Source organism: Euphorbia lathyris, chromosome 6 (genome assembly GCF_963576675.1).
Source record: "Euphorbia lathyris chromosome 6, ddEupLath1.1, whole genome shotgun sequence".
Lineage (NCBI taxonomy): Eukaryota > Viridiplantae > Streptophyta > Magnoliopsida > Malpighiales > Euphorbiaceae > Euphorbia > Euphorbia lathyris.
Window position 1 is genome coordinate 14,103,023 of NC_088915.1, and position 22,548 is coordinate 14,125,570.

Below are 22,548 nucleotides of genomic sequence, written 5' to 3' on the forward strand. Positions count from 1 at the left end.
GAATATTTAGATTTGAATCATTTCTTTTGTTACAAATACGTAAATTTATTAATATATATATATATATATATATATATATATAAAAGATTAATTGTTTTCGCTCTTACTAGTATAAATAAAAGAATAAGGTAAAAGAAAGAAAGAGCAAAAGGAGAAGAGCAAAAGGAGAGAGGTGGTGGTGATTTGAGACGGAAATAAAAGTATCCTCAGTTTGATTCCAAGCTGAAGAAAAGAAAGTGCACCTAAAACTTTGATGGATAAATTTAGGCTTGTGAACCTTTTTTTAATTGAAATCTTAGTGTTGGGGAAAAGAGTTAGACAGACAGAGGCCTGTGAACCTTTAGCAATCCTACAGGCTTTGCAGTGGCTTGTTACCCGAGGCTGTCACCAAGTTATCGTCGAGACGGACACTAAGGTGGTGGTTGATGCAATCCATTCTACCACACTAGACGCGTCCGAATTTGGTGACATTATTTCTTTATGCAGATCTATCCTCTCCCAAAACGACAACTTCTCTCTCATTTTTGTAAGGCGGCAAGCAAACGAGGTGGCTCACGCTATTGCCAGGTTAATTCCGTTGTTAAACATTGATTGCCCTTTTGTGGCTTATTAATTCCATTTTCATTCAAAAAAAAAACTCATTGAGGGAAAATTATGTACAATTTTATATTATGATCATTGTGCAATTCCGTTAATACAGAACTCATTTTCTGTTAATGAAATTTAAAATTACACAAGTTAAATCCGCTCTCCTAAAAAACTATAGAACTAAATTTATAAATTATTTTTTTTCAAAAATATAACAATATTTAAATTTGACTATTCTTTTTATGATTTATCTTTAATATTTACTCTTAATGTAAGAAATGTACAAAGCTTTCTTAATTATTTCAAACAAAATCAATTTTCCTCATATATATAACATAAAAGTTCATCTGTATAAATGTTAACCAGTTTATTTGTTAAGCTGGATTTATCAATTATTGGCCAAACTCATATCAATCTCAATCACAATCCCAATCCATATTAAATATACTTCGAAGTCAAACCAGACTAGAATTAACCATTTTCGTATGTTTTTTAGTTCAATTTTTCCTTTCATGGAATTGTTTACCTTTTGTGAATTATTTTCTTTCCTTTTATAGATTTTGTAGTAATGTAAATTTTTATTTCTCTTTATTTTTGTACTGTTAATCAGTAATCAAAATCTTATATATCAAAATTGTTAGCTAGACATAAAACAAAAACAATTATCTGAATTGAATTATGGCAAAGAAAAAAAAATCGTGTAAACTTTAATTTTTGAAAAATAAATAAATTTACAGAGTGAACCAGGAGCAAGTAAGACTGTTAAAAGTTGTACAGATAATTACATAAATATACAAACTTTAACTATGAAAGTAAAGTATGTAATCCAAATAATATTTGAATATTTATGTATGAATAAGATGATTGAGTTTGTGCAGTATTTTTCACATGGACCCCTGATGACCACGTGAATTTGGTCATTCACAGTTAGATGTAGGTTAATTAAATCTAAGCGTTAGGATGCTTTGAATCTCCACCTTAGGATTTTAATCAACCTACATCTAACGGTGAATGACCAAATTCACCGTGGTCATCAGGTCCATGTGAACACTACTGTTGGTTTGTGTCAGGAATAAGATGATTGAGTTTGAGCAGCTTTGAATAGATCTCTCCATTTCTGAGTATCACTTCCAGGGCCTTCACCCTGCACAACAAGTTCACCTTATAAATATAAGGATTTTTCAAATCATACGTATACTAAACCTTAATTTATAGACAAAATAAATAAATAAACATTTAATTTTGCACATTTATAAGTAAATAAAGTAAAAGAATGTGGTATTTTTTCATTGCAAAACGAATCATGTGTTTTACATTGTTAGCAAAGAAACGAATTGGAATAAAGTACAAACTTTGACTTATGGTTATTGGGGGAGTGCGGATTTAGTCCCATGTAGAAAACAATGTGATCTACGCCTAATTGATGAAAAATGGGGTTTTCTTTTTTATGTGGAATTTCGTGTTCTGCACCCTCCAACCTCTAGTGCTACGTCATCCAACAAGGCTTAAAACTGCATACCTTCTGTTAATGAAAATAACTCATCTTCCGTCAATTAGGCTTGAAAGTGGTAAATGTTAAGCTTAAGATTGCACTGTTTTCCACGTGGAAACTAAATCCGCAGCCTAAACCATATGGAGTCCTTAAAGTTGTCCATTTTAGTCACTTTGTACCCCCGAACTTAAGGACAACCGGTTAGCCACTCCAACTCCCTAAAATGACGCCCCTTATTTTTCCTCAATCGAAAAAGATGTTGACCTATAAGGACTACTCACTTTCGGTTGACTTTTCATATGCAATGTGATTTTTCCTTTTATAAAAACTTGCAATGTGGCCTTCGGAAATCATATTTCAAAGTGTGTATGAGTTTAGAGAGCCTATTGGAAAATGTACTCTAAAAATGGGTAAATTTTTTTAAAAGGGAAAAATAACATATTATATGGGAAGTCAACCGAAAGTGGTCAAGATCTTCTCCGATTGAGGAAAAATAAGGGGCGAGTTAAGTCACTTTCTGGGAGTTGGGGTGGCTAGAGGGTTGTCCCTTAAGTTCGGAGGGCAAAGTGACCAAAATGGACAACTTTAGGAGGTTCCATATGGTTTAGACCTAAATCCATTCTCCCCAATAACCACAAAACTAAATTTATACCATATCTCTAAGTAATTTAACTAACATTGTTTCACAAATCACTAAACATGTCACATCAGAAATACTCAAAAATTCAATCTCTCACATAAAAAGAAAATCAACGAGTCATGTTATAAAAGTCAATGTGTCACATTAGCAAAATCTAACACCATTTGACTGTTCTGCTAATACTGCTGATTCTTCATGTAGCATAACCAAGTCTTATAATGAAATTCAAGAAGAGATATGTCTTCACATGACATCACAAAATGTAAAGTTCGATTAATTAAACATTAAAATAACTTCTGATTGATAGATGAGTAAACTTGTTATTTTGTATAAAATTTAAGTTCTGATTAACAGAATTCTGAACGGAAGGACTAAGTAGTTGATTCTGAAAATTCAATGTATTTCTTAAAGTAAAAGGACCATGCAAAAACTCAGAGACCATAAATCATTTACCCGAATTGAAATGAGTACTATTTTCATATCATCTCTCCAAAGAGTTGTTTTTCAGCATTTATAAAAAAAGGATTCAAAAGATTCACATACTAAATATTGAAAATTCAATCATCTTTGTGAAGTTACCTCAACTGAGTTGATTTCATAAATTTGACCTTCAGTACATTCTATATCCAATGCCTGAATGCAAGCTTCAGCTACTACAAGTCTGCTCACCTCGCCAACCAGTTTATCACCTGAGGAACCAAAAAGAAGCCACATCAAAAGACACAAGTAAGAAACAGATGCATCTTAATAGTTGATAATTCGGGTTGTCTGTCATAATCGTGTTATGTTATGTTATATGATTATATAGGGTAAATTATACCCATAACTCCTTAACTTTGACCTTACTTTCTTTATAGCGCTTTATTACCTTCAAAACTGAATATAGAAGTCCTTTTAACTTTGCCCTTCACTAATGTAAAAGTCCCTTGTAAAAGTAAAAGATCTCAAAATGGAAAAGTCCAAGAATTAAAGTTGTTCCGAACCACATTTCTCATGAAACCAGCATCTTCGATTTTCCAAATCACCATTTTCGGAACTTTACCTAAACGACCTCAAAACCAAAACGCTCAAGAATTAAAACCACTTAGAATATTATTTCCATTAGCTCTACAATGGAGAGTTACCTACTATTGATGTGATCAAAGATTAAAGGACATTTATGTTACTAAAGGGCAAAGTTCAAGGACTTTCCATAAACAACAACAATAACAACAACAACAAAGCCTTAGTCCCGAAATGATTCGGGGTCGGCTAACATGAACCATCATATAAAACCGTGAAAATCAAGTCGTGTCAGCGACACAGATTCGCTCCCTCCACTCCGTCCTATCCACTACCATATTTTCCTCAATTCCCAATAAACTCATATCACTCTCGATCACCCTCCTCCAAGTTTGCTTAGGTCTTCCCCTACCCCTCACCACTACATCCCTTTGCCACTCTTCGGTTCTCCTAACCGGCGCATCAAGCGCTCTACGTCTCACATGGCCAAACCACCTTAGTCGGTTTTCTCTCATTTTATTCTCAATAGATGTGACCCCTACTTTTGTCCTAATTATTTCATTACGCACCCGGTCCTTTCTCGTGTGACCACACATCCATCTCAACATACGCATCTCCGCCACCGACATCTTATGGATGTGGCAGTGTTTCACTGCCCAACACTCCGTACCATATAACAATGCTGGTCTAATTGCCGTCCGGTAGAATTTTCCCTTCAATCTATTAGGCATGCCGGGATCACAAAGGAAACCCGTAGCACTCTTCCACTTCGACCAACCAGCTTTAATCCTATGAGCAACATCTCCATCTACTTCTCCATCCGTTTGGATAATAGATCCTAAATACCGGAAGCAATCCGAGGCCTGAACAACTCTCCCATCTAGGGTGATTGTCCCTGCCTCCCTACTCCTACGGCCGCTAAACTTACACTCCAAATATTCTGTCTTACTTCGACTCAACTTAAAGCCTCTAGATTCTAGAGTTTGCCTCCATAGTTCCAACTTCATCTCCACTCCTTCTTTCGTCTCATCAACCAACACAATATCATCTGCAAACAGCATGCACCATGGTATACCATCTTGAAGTGAACTTGTTAGTTCATCCATAACGATGGCAAAAAGAAATGGGCTTAGTGCGGAACCTTGATGCACTCCAATCGTAATAGGAAACTCTTCAGTCTTCCCAACACTAGTACGTACACTCGTGCATACTCCCTCATACATGTCCTTTATGATGTCAATATATTTCCGCGAAATGCCTTTCCTTGTCAAGGCCCACCAAAGTACTTCCCTTGGTACCTTATCATATGCTTTCTCCAAGTCAATGAAAACCATATGCAAGTCTTTCTTCTTATTTCGATAGTGCTCCATTAATTGTCTCATTAGATGGATGGCTTCCATAGTTGATCTTCCCGGCATAAAGCCAAACTGGTTTTCCGAGATCTTCACCGTCCTCCTTAGCCTTTGTTCAATCACTCGCTCCCAAAGTTTCCATAAAGAAAGTAAAAAAAGTTGAGGGGCCATGGGTGTAATTTATCATGATTAAATGTGTTATAAATGCAATAAAAATGATAATCGAGTCAAAACTTGTCAGGTCAATCAGATTGTCTCTACAAATCATGTTATCATGTCAGAAATTGACTCCCTAGGCTATGTAGCGTTACTGCCATGATTGGTTTTTAAGGAAGTTTTATACACAGAACATGAATACTTAATTTGAGATCAAATAAGTTATTGTCCATCAATAATAGAAAATGGATTTGATTTCACATTCGGAGATGTAAACAAGGCCTACCCAGCCCCAAAAGGTACCTTGAAGGGCTAGGATTGTCTCACATATTTAAGGAGCCATATAGCTTTCCAATTTAGCAATGTGGGATGTTTAACGGAAGATAAAATTAGAAGTTACATACCTTGACCAATAAGAACAGCACGTCTTTGTCCAGCAGTAGCTTTGAGCAAGGTATTTAGATCATATGATGTGTAAGGACCATCAGTTAATCTACCAGGTCTGAGATGATACACATATGAAATGATAAATAGCCAGTTAAATGACATTGAGGTATCTATCTACTGAATCCCACAAAGTTGCTATTATACCTAATGATTGTAAATGGAATACCAGACTGGCGAACAAAATCTTCCCCCATTTTCTTATACTTGAGGACTCCAAACAGATTCATTATGCTGGTAAAAAAGGAAACAAATAAATGAACTAAATCAAGCTAGAGTCAAGCTACAGGTTCATTTCAATAAACTAAATCAGAAAAGTCTTACCTCCATGGAAGTTCATTAGACTTGGTCACACCAACTGATGAAACGAGAATGATTTTCTTCAATGATGAAGGCATTGCTGAGACAAGATTCCGCACACCCTCCCAATCTATAGAGAAAACAAATTAGAAAAAGGATTTGAAAAAACATTTATCTATCTATTATAGTGCACAATATTTCAGACAAGCAGAGTTAATCACAAACAGTCAAGCTTGTATTGATTGTAGCTCAATCCATTCAAGGCTGAGCAGTTATAAACAGACTCCTAAACCTCAGTTCATCAAGGAAACAACGGTCAACTGGTCACTTATACATGGGAGCTTCCCCATATAGATACATATCCAGAATGTTCATTAAGATTCTTAGAACCTGGATTTCTTAATCTTAAATTTCAGAAAAGCTCAAACGAGAGGCCTCAAATATGCTGTCTAAAAGTGAAACAGAGAAAAGAAGAAGAAAGGATTTCGATATATCGACATTGCTGATAAAATATCAGCTATTTATACAATAAACCCTAAGGCTAATTACAATATAACTCCTTCAACTATTTTATTCTCTAACACCCCCTCCTCAAGATGAAATACTTTTCATCTTGTCTTTCACAACTGTGTTGTTACTGGGTTTATTTCCATCTGCAGTAAAAGAAGATGAAATGTCAACACTTTGATACAAATGCATTTGATTCAAGGCTGAAGCCATCTGAGCTCCTGTAAGAGGCTTTGTGAACAAATCAGCAAGCTGATTAGCCGAAGTAATATACGGAGTATATAGAAATCCTGCTTCCATATATTGTCGAACAAAATGACAGTCGATTTTCACGTGCTTCATCTTCTCATGGAAAACAGGATTGGCTGCTATATATATGGCTGCTTGACTGTCACAAAACAATGTGATTGGTAATTGAGGTGCAATATGAAATTCAGCCAACAAATACGTCAACCATTTCAATTCACAAGACGTAATTGACATAGCTCTGTATTCTGCTTCTGCAGAACTTTTGCTAACTGGCCCTTGTTTCTTTGATTTCCAAGACACAAGGCAATCTCCAACAAACACACAATAGCCTGTCATCGATCGTCTAGTAACTGAACACCTACCCCAATCTGAATCACAATAGCCTCTCATTTGAGATAAATCAGAATTGTCTGTGTAATACAAACCCATCGTAACGGTGCCCTTCAAATATTTCACGACATGCCTGGCTGCCTCCATTTGGATACAAGTAGGAATACTCATGAACTGGCTTAATTGTTGTGTAGCAAAAGCAATATCAGGCCTGGTAAAGCCTAAATATAACAATCTCCCAACTAATCTTCTATAGCTCTCTGGTTTTTCATAGGCAGGAGATTCTTCATCTAGCTTTAACCCTGTGGGAAAAGGATTATCAACACTGTGAGCTTCACTCAAACCAGCATCCTTGATCAAATCCATTATATATTTAGACTGTGAAATAAACAACCCTCTATCAGACCTGGCCAATTCAACACCAAGGAAAAATTTTGCCTCCCCCATATCCTTTATAGTAAAACTAGCATCCAAAGCTTTTTTAACTTCTTCAATTAGCATGATGGAAGTGCCAGTGATTAACACATCATCCACATAGACTATAAGTGCCAAAAAATTCCCATCTTCAGTTTGTTTGGTAAACAAGCAATAATCATGAACAGACTTCACAAATCCCAACTGTAAAAGCTTTTCTGAAAAAGCTTTGTTCCATTGTCTTCCGGCTTGCTTCAAGCCGTACAAGGACTTATCAAGCCTGCAAACAAGGTTACAATTAGAGTTGATATACCCCTCTGGTGGCTGCATATATAGTTCTTCTTCAATAGAACCATGCAAATACGCGTTGTTGATGTCAATCTGCTGTATTGGCCAACCATTCGTAGTTGCCACTGCAAGAAACACCCTTACTGTTGTGATTTTAGTGACAGGAGAATAGCTATCATGATAATCTACACCAATTTGCTGATCATAACCTCGAGCAACTAATCTTGCTTTGTACCGAGCAACTGATCCATCAAGGGCATATTTAATCTTAAAAATCCACCTGGAAGTAATTGTACGTTTACCAAGCGGCAATTGCACCATTGTCCAGGTTTTGTTTTTCTCCAAGGCTGAAATCTTTTCTGCCATAGCTTTCTCCCATTGAGGTTGCCCTTTTGCTTCTTTATAACTTCTTGGTTCATGCTCTTTACTCATAGAAACCAAAGAAGCTTGATAATGATCGCTGTATTGAATAATATTGTCATCATGAATCACTTGATTGACAACAAAATCTTGTAACCACGAAGGTTTTTTAGTGACCCTGGTAGATCGTCTTGCTGTAATTTCATTTGCAACAACTGGCATATTGTGATTAGTTGTCGGTGAGTCAATTCTGGTAATTGCTGATGAAGGAATTTGTGGTGTATTTTCTGCTGAATAATCGTCATTTTGAGTACTATGATGAGGATCAGGAGGTTGTAAAGGCTGTAAAGAGGTGCTTGCTTCAGTATCAGTGAGACCTTGACCATTATCAAGCGAAGATTGGAACAACATTGATGATGTTAAGGGCCTGTCATGTACTGAAACAATAGTGTTAGACAAAAAAGGAAAAATATGCTCGTTGAAATGAACATCCCTGGACACACACAAACGGTGAGTTGCCATGTTATACATCTTCCATCCTTTTTGTCCAGTTGAGAGCCCAACATAAATACACTGTTCTGACCGGTCATCAAATTTCCCTCTCTGAGGATTGTTGTTCAACACATATCCTTGGCAACCAAAAATCTTCAAATCTGTCAAACTTGGTTCTTTGCCATATAACAAAAAATGAGGAGATTTCCACTGCAATACCTTAGTCGGATAGATATTGAGAAGTGTAGTGGCATATAACATAGCTTCACCCCAAAATTTGACAGACAATCCTCCTTGCTTGAGTAATGCCCTCGCTACAGTAGTCAGACTTCTATGCCGCCTTTCAACCACTCCATTCTGCTGAGGTGTGTACACACATGTTTTCTGATGCGTGATGCCATGTTTTGCAAACACTAACTGTGTTGAATGCCCAACAAATTCAGTCCCATTATCACTTCTAACTGTCTTGACTTTAGTATGAAACTGAGTATTTACCATTGTGATAAAACCATCTAGTAAGCTTGACACTTGATCTTTGTGTTTAAATAAAATAGTCCATATCACACGGGAAAAATCATCAACTATAGTCAACATATATCTATCACCACTAATAGATGTTTGTTTATAAGGCCCCCAACAATCAACATGAATCAGATCAAACACTTGCAAGGTCTTAATGAAACTTAATCCAAAAGAATTTCTAATTTGTTTAGCTCTTAAGCACATATCACAATCAGCAAAACTAATAATAGAACTCTTAGGCAAATTGAAAACATGTGATAATTTCTCATGTGAGATATACCCTAAACGTTTATGCCATAATTCGACATCAACATTATTGTCTATAACAGATAAAGACAAATCAATTTGGCTTACAACTTTCTGAATTACATTCCTATCAAAGGAATCTTTAGCAAGATAATACAGCCCTCTCTTCAATCTTCCAACTGCTAATCGTTGATTAAAATTCCGGCCCTGCAAGATACAATATGTGGTCCAAAAACATACTGAGACACCTTGATCTTGTAGTAGTTTACTAACTGACATCAAATTGTATTTGAATTTGGGAACATAAAGCACATTCAATAATTTGAAATTCTCAGCAAATAATACTTCTCCTTGATGACTGACTATTTGAGCCTCACCAGTTGGTAAAAATACTCTCTTAGGGACATCTAATTTGACTATATTCCGCAATAAACCAGCATTATAAGTCATATGAGTTGTTGCTCCTGAATCAATTATCCATTCATCAATGCTAAGAGAACTTAAGCCAGAACTGTTACCTGCACATGCCCCTGCAAATGCTGAAAACTCTTGTGGAAGATAGTCCTGTGTTGTTTTCCCTTTGAGTATCCTCTGTACTTCTCTATGCACTAGTTCTTGTACAGATTCTTTCTTAGCAGAACTTCCTTCACCTTCTTCAAAATCATCTACTGGAGAAAGCTCTTGTTGCTCATGAGACATATGTGCCTGATGATTAACTGGAGCTGGACCTGTAACTCTCTTTCCTTTAAACCAATCAGGATATCCTTTAATACGGAAACACTCACTCTTCTCATGTCCTCTTTTCCTGCAATAAGAACAAAATTTCTCCTCCTTGCTTTTCACCCAGGAATTAGCATTATTACCTCGATTACCGTAATTGCCACCATTATTAGTACGATTGACATTTCCAGTTTTTTGATTGCTGAAATTTCGATTTCCAATTGTTAAATTCACAAAATCATTATGAATAGAAGCAATGGAATTAGGATTCTCTGCTTTTCGATACGTATAAGCATCGAATAAGCTCTGTTAACTGGAGGTAGAGGATCCATCAACAATATTTGATCTCTCACATGATCAAACTCTGGATTTAATCCAGATAAAAATTGCATAAGTTGCTCTTCCTGGACCTGTTCCTGTACTAATTTCCTTGCCTCACAAGAACAAGCAATTGGAGGCTTCACAATAGCATATTCATCCCACATTCGTTTCATTTTATTGAAGAAATCAACCAGAGACATACCTCCTTGATTCAAGCTACAGATCTCTCGACGCAATTGAAAAATCAATGGTCCATTACTCTCGCCATATCGTTCCTCCAGTTCCGTCCATAATTTTCTGGCTGTTGGTGCATACAAGAACACATCGGCTAAATCTCTGGACATCGCATTTATAATCCAGGAAAAAACAAGATCGTTCTCCCATTTCCACTTCTTGTATGCATCTGAGGTCTTATCTGCTGGTTCTTCATCTTGAAGAATATGATTTGACTTGCGTTTGGCGCTCAGAGCGAGCAACATCGATCTCCGCCATGGTATGTAATTAGATCCATTCAAAATCGTGCTGACAATAACAAGTCCGGGATTATCATTGCTATTGTTGACAGTTGATGAATTCGAGTTTGAATTCATCATTGAATCGCCTTCTCCTTCTCTGGAATCTGAATCGCGATTGTTAGTGGAATCGCTACTTTCAGATCTCCCTTCAGGTTCACTCAAATCTTCTTCTCGTATATTCTGACTGGAATTCAACGCATCAACATACGATTTGCGCTTTCTAGTCATGAGAAATCTTTGTGATGATCATCAAAGGATCTGCCATTGTTGCTCTGATACCATAAAAGTGAAACAGAGAAAAGAAGAAGAAAGGATTTCGATATATCGACATTGCTGATAAAATATCAGCTATTTATACAATAAACCCTAAGGCTAATTACAATATAACTCCTTCAACTATTTTATTCTCTAACACTGTCAGATGATATTATTGCTTTCATTTCAGGAAGAACACTAGTTTCATCAATGTATATGCCACTTGCTACTTTGTGCTGGTGGTTGCACAGATAGGATCCGTCTGCTCACGCTCTTTCCCCACACTCATCTTTAAATGAACTATAAGTTATCAAACATTAAGCATCCATGTAACCTTTGGTCAATGATGCCATCAATATGTTTGGCACATTCTACATGGAACTTTCCTGCAGCTTAGGTGGAAGGTGAAGTAGGCTCCCTTCCAAGTGGGGTCCGAGCCATCAAAGAGATACCAGTCTAAAGAGCTAGAATTCTAACATTTTTCAGGACCTATGGGCCAAGGATCAGTCTCAAGTAGATGGCTCCTTGAGGCAGCGGGCCTCCAAAAATGTAAACGAGGCATACAAAAGTTTCCTTAGGCCAGGTGAAGGTTGACCATAGAGTGCAAACATAGAAGGGAGCTTAACTGCAATACCCATCCATCGAGCAGGGACAAAAGTTGGCCTTAGTGATCCGATGGTTCCATAATTGTTGCTTTGATTAGCTACTATTTTCTTATCATTTCTTAGGATTCTGCTAGCCTAATAGCCTAAACTGATTGATCTTCGGGACCGTTTAAAGATGACATTTTGTGATGGAAAAAAACAATAATAATTAAAGAATACATGCCTATTTACTCCTAAATGTTCATTAATCACAAGGTAAAGCTTCTGACCTACTCTTTCTGGTGTATTATCTTTTTCCCATCGCTTTGACGGGAAGGCTGTTGTTCCTATGCAGCATATCACATGTGTGACTCCCTGTAGAGAAAATTAAGATCGTATGATGGATATCGTGATACAAATATATAAGGAAAATTATATAATGAATTGAAACTAATAATTGTATTTCCAACAACAAATCAACCAAGCAGAATAGAAAACACAAGGAATGAAATGATAGAATCAGTAGAGAAACCGACTGCCCAAAACTACTATCAGTAGAGAAAACTCCACTGCCCAAGCATGAAGTCGATTTCTAACTAAATTCCCAAAAGATCCTTTCACCATCTAAACCGTTGCATATGTATAACCTATAATCCTCCTCCTTGTCTCACAAGAAACTCCAGCTAAGCCCATAAACCATGTGTCCTTTAATTCCCAATTTACCCTTTATTCCCGTTATCACATTCTTTATCATCGTAGTAAAGAAAGAGGAAGCTTAAAGGAAGAAAGGAATGCAAACCTCAAATATAGATGGATCCAGATCCTCTGGGCTCCGAGTATCCCCCTTGAATACCTAGGGCAAGTTTTAACAGCTCTTTTATCATTAAGTTCTATATCCTGAGGCAAGAGAAGACTTTAAAGCAAGAAATATATTCTACTATTATATTTTCCATAAATTGGTATAGAACAATTTCTTATGCATGAACAAACAAAAGAACACCTGTAGGTTCTCCTCATCTTGTTCTCCAAACAGTGCAATTGCTTTCTCAGGGTCTCTTATTAACAAGCGCGACTTGATTTTCCGATCAAGCAATGAGGCCACTACCAACTGCCCTGAAGAAAGATAAAGATACTGATTTTTCCATAAAGCAGTGGAGCAAAACAAAAAGGATGAGAAAAAAAAAAAAAGCAGCAGAAGCAAAAGTTGTAAACCTAAACAAAAATAAAATACAAACATCAAAATTTCAACATGAAGCATAGTCCAAATTACTATGCCATTTTTGTAAAGCTGCAATTTTCTGCTAAGATGCTATTCATTAGTCAAAACTATATCCTACATCATAAAACATTCATTGTGCTTCAACGTTCTAATATGAGAGCAACACAGTCTCTACATGAATCCATAGAGGATGGTTCATGATTATGCATTCCCTGCTTCTTTTGATCTAAGACAAACTTTATTTGTGAAATAATATAGTTATCCACAAGTAATCCTATAGGGCGCTACGAACAGCAGAACCAAGAGTAAATTGTATCCATGGCCCCTCAACCTAGGCCTTACTTTTTCTATGGCCTCTCACCTTCAAAACCGGACATAAAAGTTTCTGAACTTTGCCGTTTACTAACATAAAAGTCCCTTGTGAAAGTAAATCACCTCAAAATGACCTCTAACGAACCTCAAAATTGAAAAGTCCAAGAATTGAAGTTGTTAAGAACCACATTTCCCATGGAACCACGTTTCAGATTTTCCAAACATTTCCAGAGTTTTCTCTCTCTAAACACCCACTAATGGTAGGTTACCTGCTATTGGAATGGTCAAAACGACCTCAAACCACCTCAAAATGGAAAACTAAACAACCTCAAATGACCTCTAACTACCTCAAAATGGAAAAGTATTAAAGTTGTTTAGAACCACATTTCCCATGGAACCACGTTTCCGCTTTTCCGAACATTTTCAGAGCCTTCTCGCTCTAAACAGCCACTAATGGTAAGTTACCTGCTATTGGAGTGGTCAAAGGTAAGAGACTTTTATGTCCGCTTTTGAAGGTGAGGGTCATAAAGAAAGTAGGGCCTAACTTGAGGGGCCACAAATGTATTTTACTCGCAGAACCAGACCAAAAAGTTCCAAAGTTTCCCTTTTCTTATACTGAGATACGAGTATGAAAAATGGGATACATAATATTTGACTGTCAATTTTCCCTTCTTCACAGTAGTACACATATATTTCCCCATAGTCATAACATAAACATCCACTTCCCATTTATATTATCATCTCATACATAATTTATTTTCATGTATCTCACAAGAACCCATGTTATTCTCATTTTCTTTTCTATATACATACACTAACAATGAAGTTTCATTCTTGAAATACTTCCCCGTAATAACAAGGTAAAAGACAATTTCAGGCCCCTACTTTTTCACGTTTGTGCTACTAAGTCTTTCAACTTCAACATTGTTCTATTAAAACCCTTAAAAGCTTTATGCATTTGTGCTACTGTGCCTCTCAACTTTATTTTGTTTATTTCATCCCTAAACTTTATGATTGAAGCCAACTGAGCCCATTTATTTTATATATTTATTTTTTCTTTTTCAGCTCTACACAAGCCTAAATGGTGCATACAGGTTGTGGGTGTTAAAAAGGACTTTCTGTCTACTTTATCGCATGTTGTTTGAATTGAAAACGGTCAACAGGTTTCAACTATAATGTCTAGGGGCTTAATAGAACATAGTTGAAGTTAAGGAGCCCAATAAGCATAAATACATAAAGTCTATGGGCTTAAAATTGTATTTCGCCAAATAACAAACTTATTCAAGTTTGATTATGCATTTTCTCTAGCAAATCCGTAGATATGTTCCTCTAAAACTGACTCTCACTATGAAAACAAACGTTCATTCAGGAAGGCATTTCACCTTCTCCCAACATAACAAGCAACATTTTGATCCACCACATTTTGTCATTACTAAGATTAATTAAACTACGTCATGACCAATCAAAATAGTCACATGAAACATGGGTAAATTACATTCATGGCCCCTCAACCATAGCGCTACTAACATTATGGCCCCCGGACTCCATTCCTTGACATAAAAATCCTTCAACTTCGCAACATGCAACATTAAAGTCCAAATCAACAAAAAATCTTTGAAGACTTAATGAAATGATGAGGGTAAAGTAGGTATTTAACCATAACTTGTGGTGACATGGATAAAAAAGATTCAATGATGTAGTCAAACTTGTCCAAGTCATCATTTCGTTAATTTTTTTATGGAGTATTTTTTTTGTTCATTTAATGTAACAGAATGTAAAGTTGAAGGGTTTTTATGTCAAAAAATGAAGTTTGGGGGGGGGGGGGCATGATAGTAGTAGTCCTATAGTTTAGGGGCCAATGTTTATTTTACATAACGAAACATATGAAAACATGATTGATTGAACAATATATTTCTTAGGCTTAATACATCAAGGGCCTGTTGGCCTGAAAAACTGATTGGCATCTGAATTTACAAAGTATCTGGTTAACTCTATGATACATCCCATGATACCGACGAAATGGGAGATGACGGAGGCGGGCCAAGGGTTCGAAAATCCAGCCGAACCAAACACACTCCGGGTTGGCATAGGGATTACGTCAAGTGACTAGATTGAGTAGGATTAGGATTTCGCATTTTATGTTTAAATCGTATTCCAGTCGAACAACTTATTGCTTTCCTTATTAGAGTAGTGTTAGGTTTGTTTATTGCTTTACTTATTAGAGTAGCGTTAGGTTTTATTATCTTTAAATAGAGGGAGTCTGTAACATTAATTGGTAAGCAATCATTAATAATATCAATTCAGTTTTCTCTGGCTAGAATAGAGTTTGGTGTTCTTGATTATCTTCACGTAAAGATAATCCCTTTGATCGATTTCAAAGACGAGTCGTATCACTCTATTAACTTGCTTAAAGTAACGTGCATTTCAATTTGTTCAAATCCTCTTTTGGCCATGTTGACTCATATCACATTAATCAAATTCAAGTTCAAGAAGTAACTGGAAACTCTGTGAGTTTCGGATGTCCATCAGTTTCTTTGGCCAAGTTCGAGGCTACTGATGTATTATGCCTATTTCTTAAATTAAACTTATGATATGCATTTCAAGCATCAGAGAGTGCATAAGCTACACAGGTTTCATACTAAACAACAATTCACACCTAGGGATTTTCTTCAATAACAAAACTGTGCTATTTTATCCATGACAGATAAATAAATAAATAAAAAAGGGGAGAGAAGTTATACCAACACCACCAGAGCCGCCAATAACGAGAACAAGCTTGGAGGATGAAGAAGAAGTAGCATTCGACTCCGAATTTGGTGACTGAATAACTTGTTCTTTCACAGCACGAACAGCTGATGAAGAAGAGGATGATGATGATACTCTTTTGGAGGTGTGAAGGCACTTGAAATAGCAGTGCCCAGAAGAGATACTCAATGGTGGAAGTGGAAGAGGATGAAGGGGAATTTCTGCTCGGAATCTCCATACTTTAGGAAATTCAGGAATCGGGGTGAGCAAGTGTTTGCAAGCCATCACTGCATTATCAGAGCAACTGACGAGCAATGGTGTCTAGACGACGAGGGTCGAATTTTGTGGCTCTTATTAAAATATAAATATTTTATTTTTATTTTTTTGGTAAATAATATTTTATTTTATTTTAAAAAGTTGAATTATATATTTAAAATATTAAAATTAGAGAGTAACGAAAAGCAGCAGTTTGGGTGAAAGTCGCCACGAACAAATATGCAAGGGGCAGACACGGACTGTTGGCATATCATTGTAAGTATAAATCTTTTGCTTCGTTCTGGATTGGGGCGGGTAGTGTTCACGGGCCATGACACGTCTTTCTGGCATGACGTCTGGTGTGGCGATACGCCACTGATTGAATAAACGACGGGGCAGGTGTCGTCGAACTGGATGAAGCTTTCAGTAAGGGATTTTTGGAGAGAAGATGGCGGATGGGATTGGTCTCTCCTGAACACGGTACTGCCCGCGACGGTGCTGATGCAACTAGCTTCTTTTAGCCTTGACTTAATCGAAGGGGAGAGAGACGGCTGGTGCTGAAGATTCGTACAGTCTGGTATGTACACCGTTTGCTCGGGCTATCAGCAAATGTTTGATTCCCTGTAGCAATCGAATACAGCATGCTCTGATAAGGGAATTTGGAAACTGTCGGTCCCTGAACGAATACGAATGTTCCTTTGGTTAACTAAGAGGGAGGCGGTCCTCTGTAACTCTGTCCGACAGGATCGTCACTTGACATCAGAGGCGGGCTGTGCGCAATGTGGAGAAGAGGAAACACTCACTCATGTTTTTCGGGATTGTCCGCGAGTCCGAGTCATCTGGACACAATTGGTTTCTTCCCATCTGCTACAGCAGTTTAACGCCTTGTCCTGGCTGGACTGGCTAACTGTCAATTTGGACTCCCCGGCGATGATAGGCAGAATGCAGTGGCCTACTGTTTTTGCGCTAAGCCTGTGGTGGATTTGGAAGTGGAGGAACCTATGGGCCTTTGAAAATAGACTGTTCACTCAATCACGCTCTGGCTTCATCTTGACACGGGCTTGGGAGGTTGTCACAGCGTACAATCAGGGACTTGGGAGAGATGGGAGGGAGAAAGAGGCAGTATGGATTAAATGGAAGCCTCCTGACGACGACTAGGTTAAAGTGAATATTGATAGGGCCAGTAAGGGAAATCCAGGGCTTGCATCGGCAGGTGGTCTGATCAGGGACAAGAATGGGATTTGGTTGATAGGGTTCGGAGTTAACCTAGGTATCTATACTGCCTTTCTCGCGGAACTCTGGGGCCTGTTTTTTGGGCTTAAACTGGCCTGGGACAAGGGCTATAGGAGGGTGCATATTGAACTGGATTCGAGTTCGGTTTTGAGTTTTATGACTAATCAAGTTGGAAACCACCATCCTCTTGCTTGGCTCATTCTAAAGTGTCAGGAGTTAAGGGATAAAGATTGGGAAGTTCAGTTCACTCATGTCTACAGAGAAGGAAACTAGGCGGCTGACTCGATGGCGAATTTCGCAGGTGATTTGAGTTTGGGGCACCACGAATGTTTGAGCCTCCTGCATGCCTCTAGGGTATTCTCTATGACGACCGCTGAGGCAGATTGTCATCGAGGATAGTTTAGTGTTTATTGTTACCTTTTGTTCTTCTTCCTTCCGTTTTTTGTTTTCGGGCCTAGGCCTTCCATGTCTACCAAAAAAAAAAAGAGTAACGAAAAGGGAACGGAAGGGGAGGGAGCGAAAGAGAGAAAAAAAATGTGAATTACTATACTCAACCAAGGTTTCCTATACTTAGCCTGTAGCAAAGATGGATATCTAGGGATGTAAACGGGACGGAGATTGGAGTTCCCATCCCTGTTCCCCGACTAAATGGGGAATTCCTATACCCCCCCGTGAAACAAACGGGGACAAAATTCATCCCCGTCCCCGCCCCGCGGGTATCACCGTTTACCCATTTAAAGTTTAAAAGAATAGAGAAAAAAAGAAATAAATGAAAAGAATAGAGAAAAAAAAGCAAGAAAATAGGAGAATATGATGAACAAATGGATATAGAGTGAAATAGAGGTAAAACATTTGGATCGGATTAATCATAGGTTCAAGTTTTTCTATGCGTATTTTTTATTTTCTATGATTAATAATATGTTATCGGGGATTAAACGGGTAATCCGTCAGGAATCCCCGCGGGGCACAATACAGGGCAGGTTCGGGGATCCCCGCGAGGCGGGGATAGCCTTTCCCATCCTTGTTAAGGGGACACATATTAGTCCCCGTCCCCGTCCCATAATAAAACGGGGCGGGGATTACCCGTCCCCGATAATCCCCGCCCCATTTACATCCCTAGATATACCCTTTCAGAAAATTTCCAAATCCTCTCAAAAAAATCAAACTCTCTAAAATCTAATGCAGACTAATTTGGTAAAGAAAAACATGGATAGGGGGAGGAGCGGCCGCGGGAAAGGACTAATGGTACGTAATTTCGTTCGAAAATTTGTTTTATTTACGGTATATTAAATTAAAATCAACTGTTTTTTGGAGGTTGTTTTATCGCATCGGGGAGTATGACATACGCCTCCTCTGTGGTGGAACCGTGATGCTCATACGCCCCCACCACAAGGACGACGTATTGTTCATACGCCTTCTCCGTGGTGGAGACGTGATGCTCATACGCCCCCTAACGCTAATTATTTATTTATTTTTATTTTCGTAAAGTTAGAGTTATAAATATTAGTTCGAATAATATTTTTTTAGTAGAAATAATACTAATGAATTTAATATTATGATTTGAAATATTAGTTCGAAATAATATTTATGAATTTATGTTAGAGTTATTAGTTTGAAATAGTATTAGGGTTAGGGTTAAAAATATTAGTTAGAAATAATATTTAGTTAGATGAATAATATTTGTAAATGGTTTCTAATTTTATAAAATAATGTGATTAATACGCCTATAGGGAGAATGTAGCCGGGAAATCTCTCCTGCCAGTAGCGAGGCAGCTAGATATAGGTGAGGATTCTAACCACGTCACATGAAGGCGCGTGGTGTTGATATATTATCTCGTAGGCAATGAGCGGCTGAGATGCAGCATTTGCGCATGGCTGAGATAGATCAGCCTGAGTTGGATTAGCCTGAGTTCGGGGGGGGGGGGGGGGGGGGAGGATGCGGGAGAGCGAGATCCTGATTATGACGTGGTGGATGATTATTTTGAGGAGCTAGCTGAGGTCCAGCGACGGTAGGGATATGATGATGTTGTGCAGCCGAGTTAGGGCACGAGAGCAAACATATTTTTCAGTACAAGTATAATTGAATATTATTTATAATTTAATATTATTTATAATTCAATATTATTTATAATTCAATATTATTTCAGGGAACAAAAAATGGCCCAAACCCACTGAGGATCGTAGTTGGATTGTTTCGGAGCCTGTGGACGGTGGTCCCATTGATGGTTTCGTGATTCCTGGTTTTTTAGGACACGTTGCCTCACGGATGTTGCGCGGGCAGCATTGAGAACTTCGTACGTGCTACAACAGATCAGTGGCTTGTGGCACATTACATCAATGGTATGAGAGTACGACACCTGAGGTTAGAATAATTTGCTCAATAAATTATTTTACTTATTATTTGTTTAAAAATATTCAGCAGTTGTATATGTGCCATATTTATAGCTGAGGGCTATGGTAGATAGGACTGGGTTGTCTCACCTCTCATTTACCATGTTTAGAAATTTGGATACGCCTCTAATATTTGCATTTGTGGAGCGACGGCAGACCGATACGAACTCATTTCACTTGTAGTTCGAGGAGATGACCATCCTTTTGCATGATGTATGGCACATTGTCCGTATTCCAGTGGCCAATCGTATGATTTCGGATACATGTAGTGTTGAGCGGCTGCAGGCCATGTGTATGGATCTGTTCGAAGTTACACAGGAGGAGTTGGTATCGTAGCACTACTAGAGTGGGGGAGGAGTTTTTGCCGATGCTGTGGATAGCTTTACCCAGCTAGGAGCCCATCGGGATATCGGGACTCGAGTGACAACATGGATATGGCTTACGTTAGAATCCACCTTGTTTGTCGATAAAAGTGGTAATAGGATCAGGCCGTCCCATCTCTAGGAGGATCAGGCCATCCCATCTCTAGGATGTTCACGCCGGCGTCATAGGGGCTGTTGGATGTTCTTGGGGATCTGCTACACTTGCCACCTTATATCGGCAGCTGGGGATAACGAGTAGATGAGAGTGCTCGGACATATGTTGATGTTTGACCCTCCTTCAAACGTGGATATATGAGTACTTTCCAGCATTCCGGCCCCATCGACTACCATTCCAGACACTGCTCCATGGGCATGCAGATGGGATGTCAGGACTCCATGCAGGAAGGCCTCCCAACTCACAAGGTTTCGTGCACGGTTAGACCAGATGACGACAGACGAGGTAAAATACTTCTTTTTTATAACTTGCAACAATTTACTTAAACAAATGTCATTCCTTATTAACATGTTATTAAATATTTTTTACAAGTGATGTGGTTGCCTTATGGTCCAGTCGCCGATGACGATCAGCTTCGAGTGTCTTACATCGGGTGGATACGGTGTAGAGATATTGTTGAGCCATATATGCCCGACCGAGTCCTGTGACAGGTCAGTTATGTTTAGACTATCCCGGTTGAGCATATTAGACCTGATTCAATATTTCAGTCATAAAAGTCTTTATCGTACAGACCCATGCATTCCGGAGTGACAGTTGATGATACTTGGCGGAGATTTTCATCTACTTGTGGCGTTGATTGGAGGAGATGCCAGGCAGTTGGAGCCGATCCTAGTGCTTGTGTTGCCGGGTATATGGAGTGGTACAGACGATATTCACATCCTCGTCTGCTTTGTGCCCCTCAGGATGTGCTGGTCCACCATTCTCGCTCCAACAGTGAATATGTAAGTTTTTATTTATTTATTTATTATTGTTTTACCTCTGTTGTTTTTTTAACATTTAATTTTGTGCAGTGGGTTAGTCGTTTGGTAGACGTCGCTCAGCAGACGATCGCACTCATGCCCGCTAAGCAGGTTCCACCAGTTAGGACTCGGCTGGATCATATTATGGAGGAATGGAACCGAGCGAATTGACTTATTTTACTTTTTTAATATTTAGAATTCGTTAGCACTTATAGTTTTATAATTTAGTACTTTTTTAATATTTAGAATCATGTAGCACATAATGTTTTATAATTTAGTATTTTTTTAAATATTTAGTACTTATAATGTTAATAATTTTAATTAATATTGTAAAAAATATACATTTTAACATATTTTAATACATATTTAGTACTTTATGTATATTTTTAATTATAATGTTAATAATTATGATTAAAATTATTAAAAAAAAACACATTTTCACACGTAGGCGTGTGCAAAATACACCTCACCATGTGGTGAGGCGTATTGCTTGTATGCCTCACCATATGGTGAGGCATATCAGCCATACGCCACACCATAATGTGAAGCGTACAAGAAATACACCCCTTCTTGTGGTGAGGCGTATTATATATACGTCTCACCATGTGGTGAGGCGTATTTTCCACACGCTGCGTTCTGTAGAGAGAAAAAAATTGAAAGTAATTTTAAATGAGAACAAAGGTGTATTTATAGAGAAAATGAATAAAATTCACTCAAATGTTTTTTGAATTAGGTAATTAAAATAGTCTGTTATTAGAGGTTTCTTCAAATATTTTTTTAAGTGAAACTTTTTTTTTTTAATTTAAGAATTTATTATTTAGCTCTCTCTCTTTCTTACGTCCTTGCAATTCGAACCTTTTCCCTGTGAGCTCTTAAACCAACGATCGGTAAAATCCTAATAAAACGCTAACCTTATAGACATAAGCTCCTACCTTTACTCTCTCTCTCTCTGCATATCTCACTCTCTCTTTCTTGCTTTCTTGCTTTCGACGATGTGAGACTCAAGTGGTTTTTGTTTGAGCAGTCTAGAAATGGGCGATTCAACATGTGTTATGAGGTCTTATGGGGAAACGAAAGAGGTTTGTTTCCATTTTTAATTTCAATTCATCTGTTTGGGTTTAATGGTTGGGAAAATCATTGTTCGTTCTTGATTCTTTGATTATGGGCGATTCATTTGTTTCCATTGCAGCGCTTGGTTTGGTTTGGTTTGGTTTGGTTGCAGCTCTTGGTTGGAGGCATGATGCTCATACGCCCCACCATAAGGATCGCGTATTGTTCA

General features: G+C 37.8%; 2 protein-coding genes across 2 annotated transcripts; both read right to left on the reverse strand.

The window, feature by feature from the left end:
- Positions 1-1,281: 1,281 nt before the first annotated feature.
- Positions 1,282-16,389, reverse strand: LOC136233899 (sanguinarine reductase). The gene is made up of 9 exons (XM_066023630.1): positions 16,050-16,389; positions 12,778-12,890; positions 12,577-12,630; positions 12,068-12,152; positions 5,999-6,104; positions 5,822-5,908; positions 5,635-5,732; positions 3,300-3,409; positions 1,282-1,732 (listed from the first exon to the last, which is right to left on the reverse strand). Exons 1-9 carry the CDS (start codon positions 16,336-16,338, stop codon positions 1,655-1,657), a joined length of 1,020 nt encoding a protein of 339 aa, XP_065879702.1. The 5' UTR covers positions 16,339-16,389; the 3' UTR covers positions 1,282-1,654.
- On the reverse strand, positions 9,388-12,057 carry LOC136233900 (uncharacterized). Its single transcript, XM_066023631.1, has 2 exons — positions 9,901-12,057; positions 9,388-9,589 (listed from the first exon to the last, which is right to left on the reverse strand). Exon 1 carries the CDS (start codon positions 11,164-11,166, stop codon positions 10,333-10,335), a length of 834 nt encoding a protein of 277 aa, XP_065879703.1. The 5' UTR covers positions 11,167-12,057; the 3' UTR covers positions 9,388-9,589; positions 9,901-10,332.
- Positions 16,390-22,548: the final 6,159 nt, after the last annotated feature.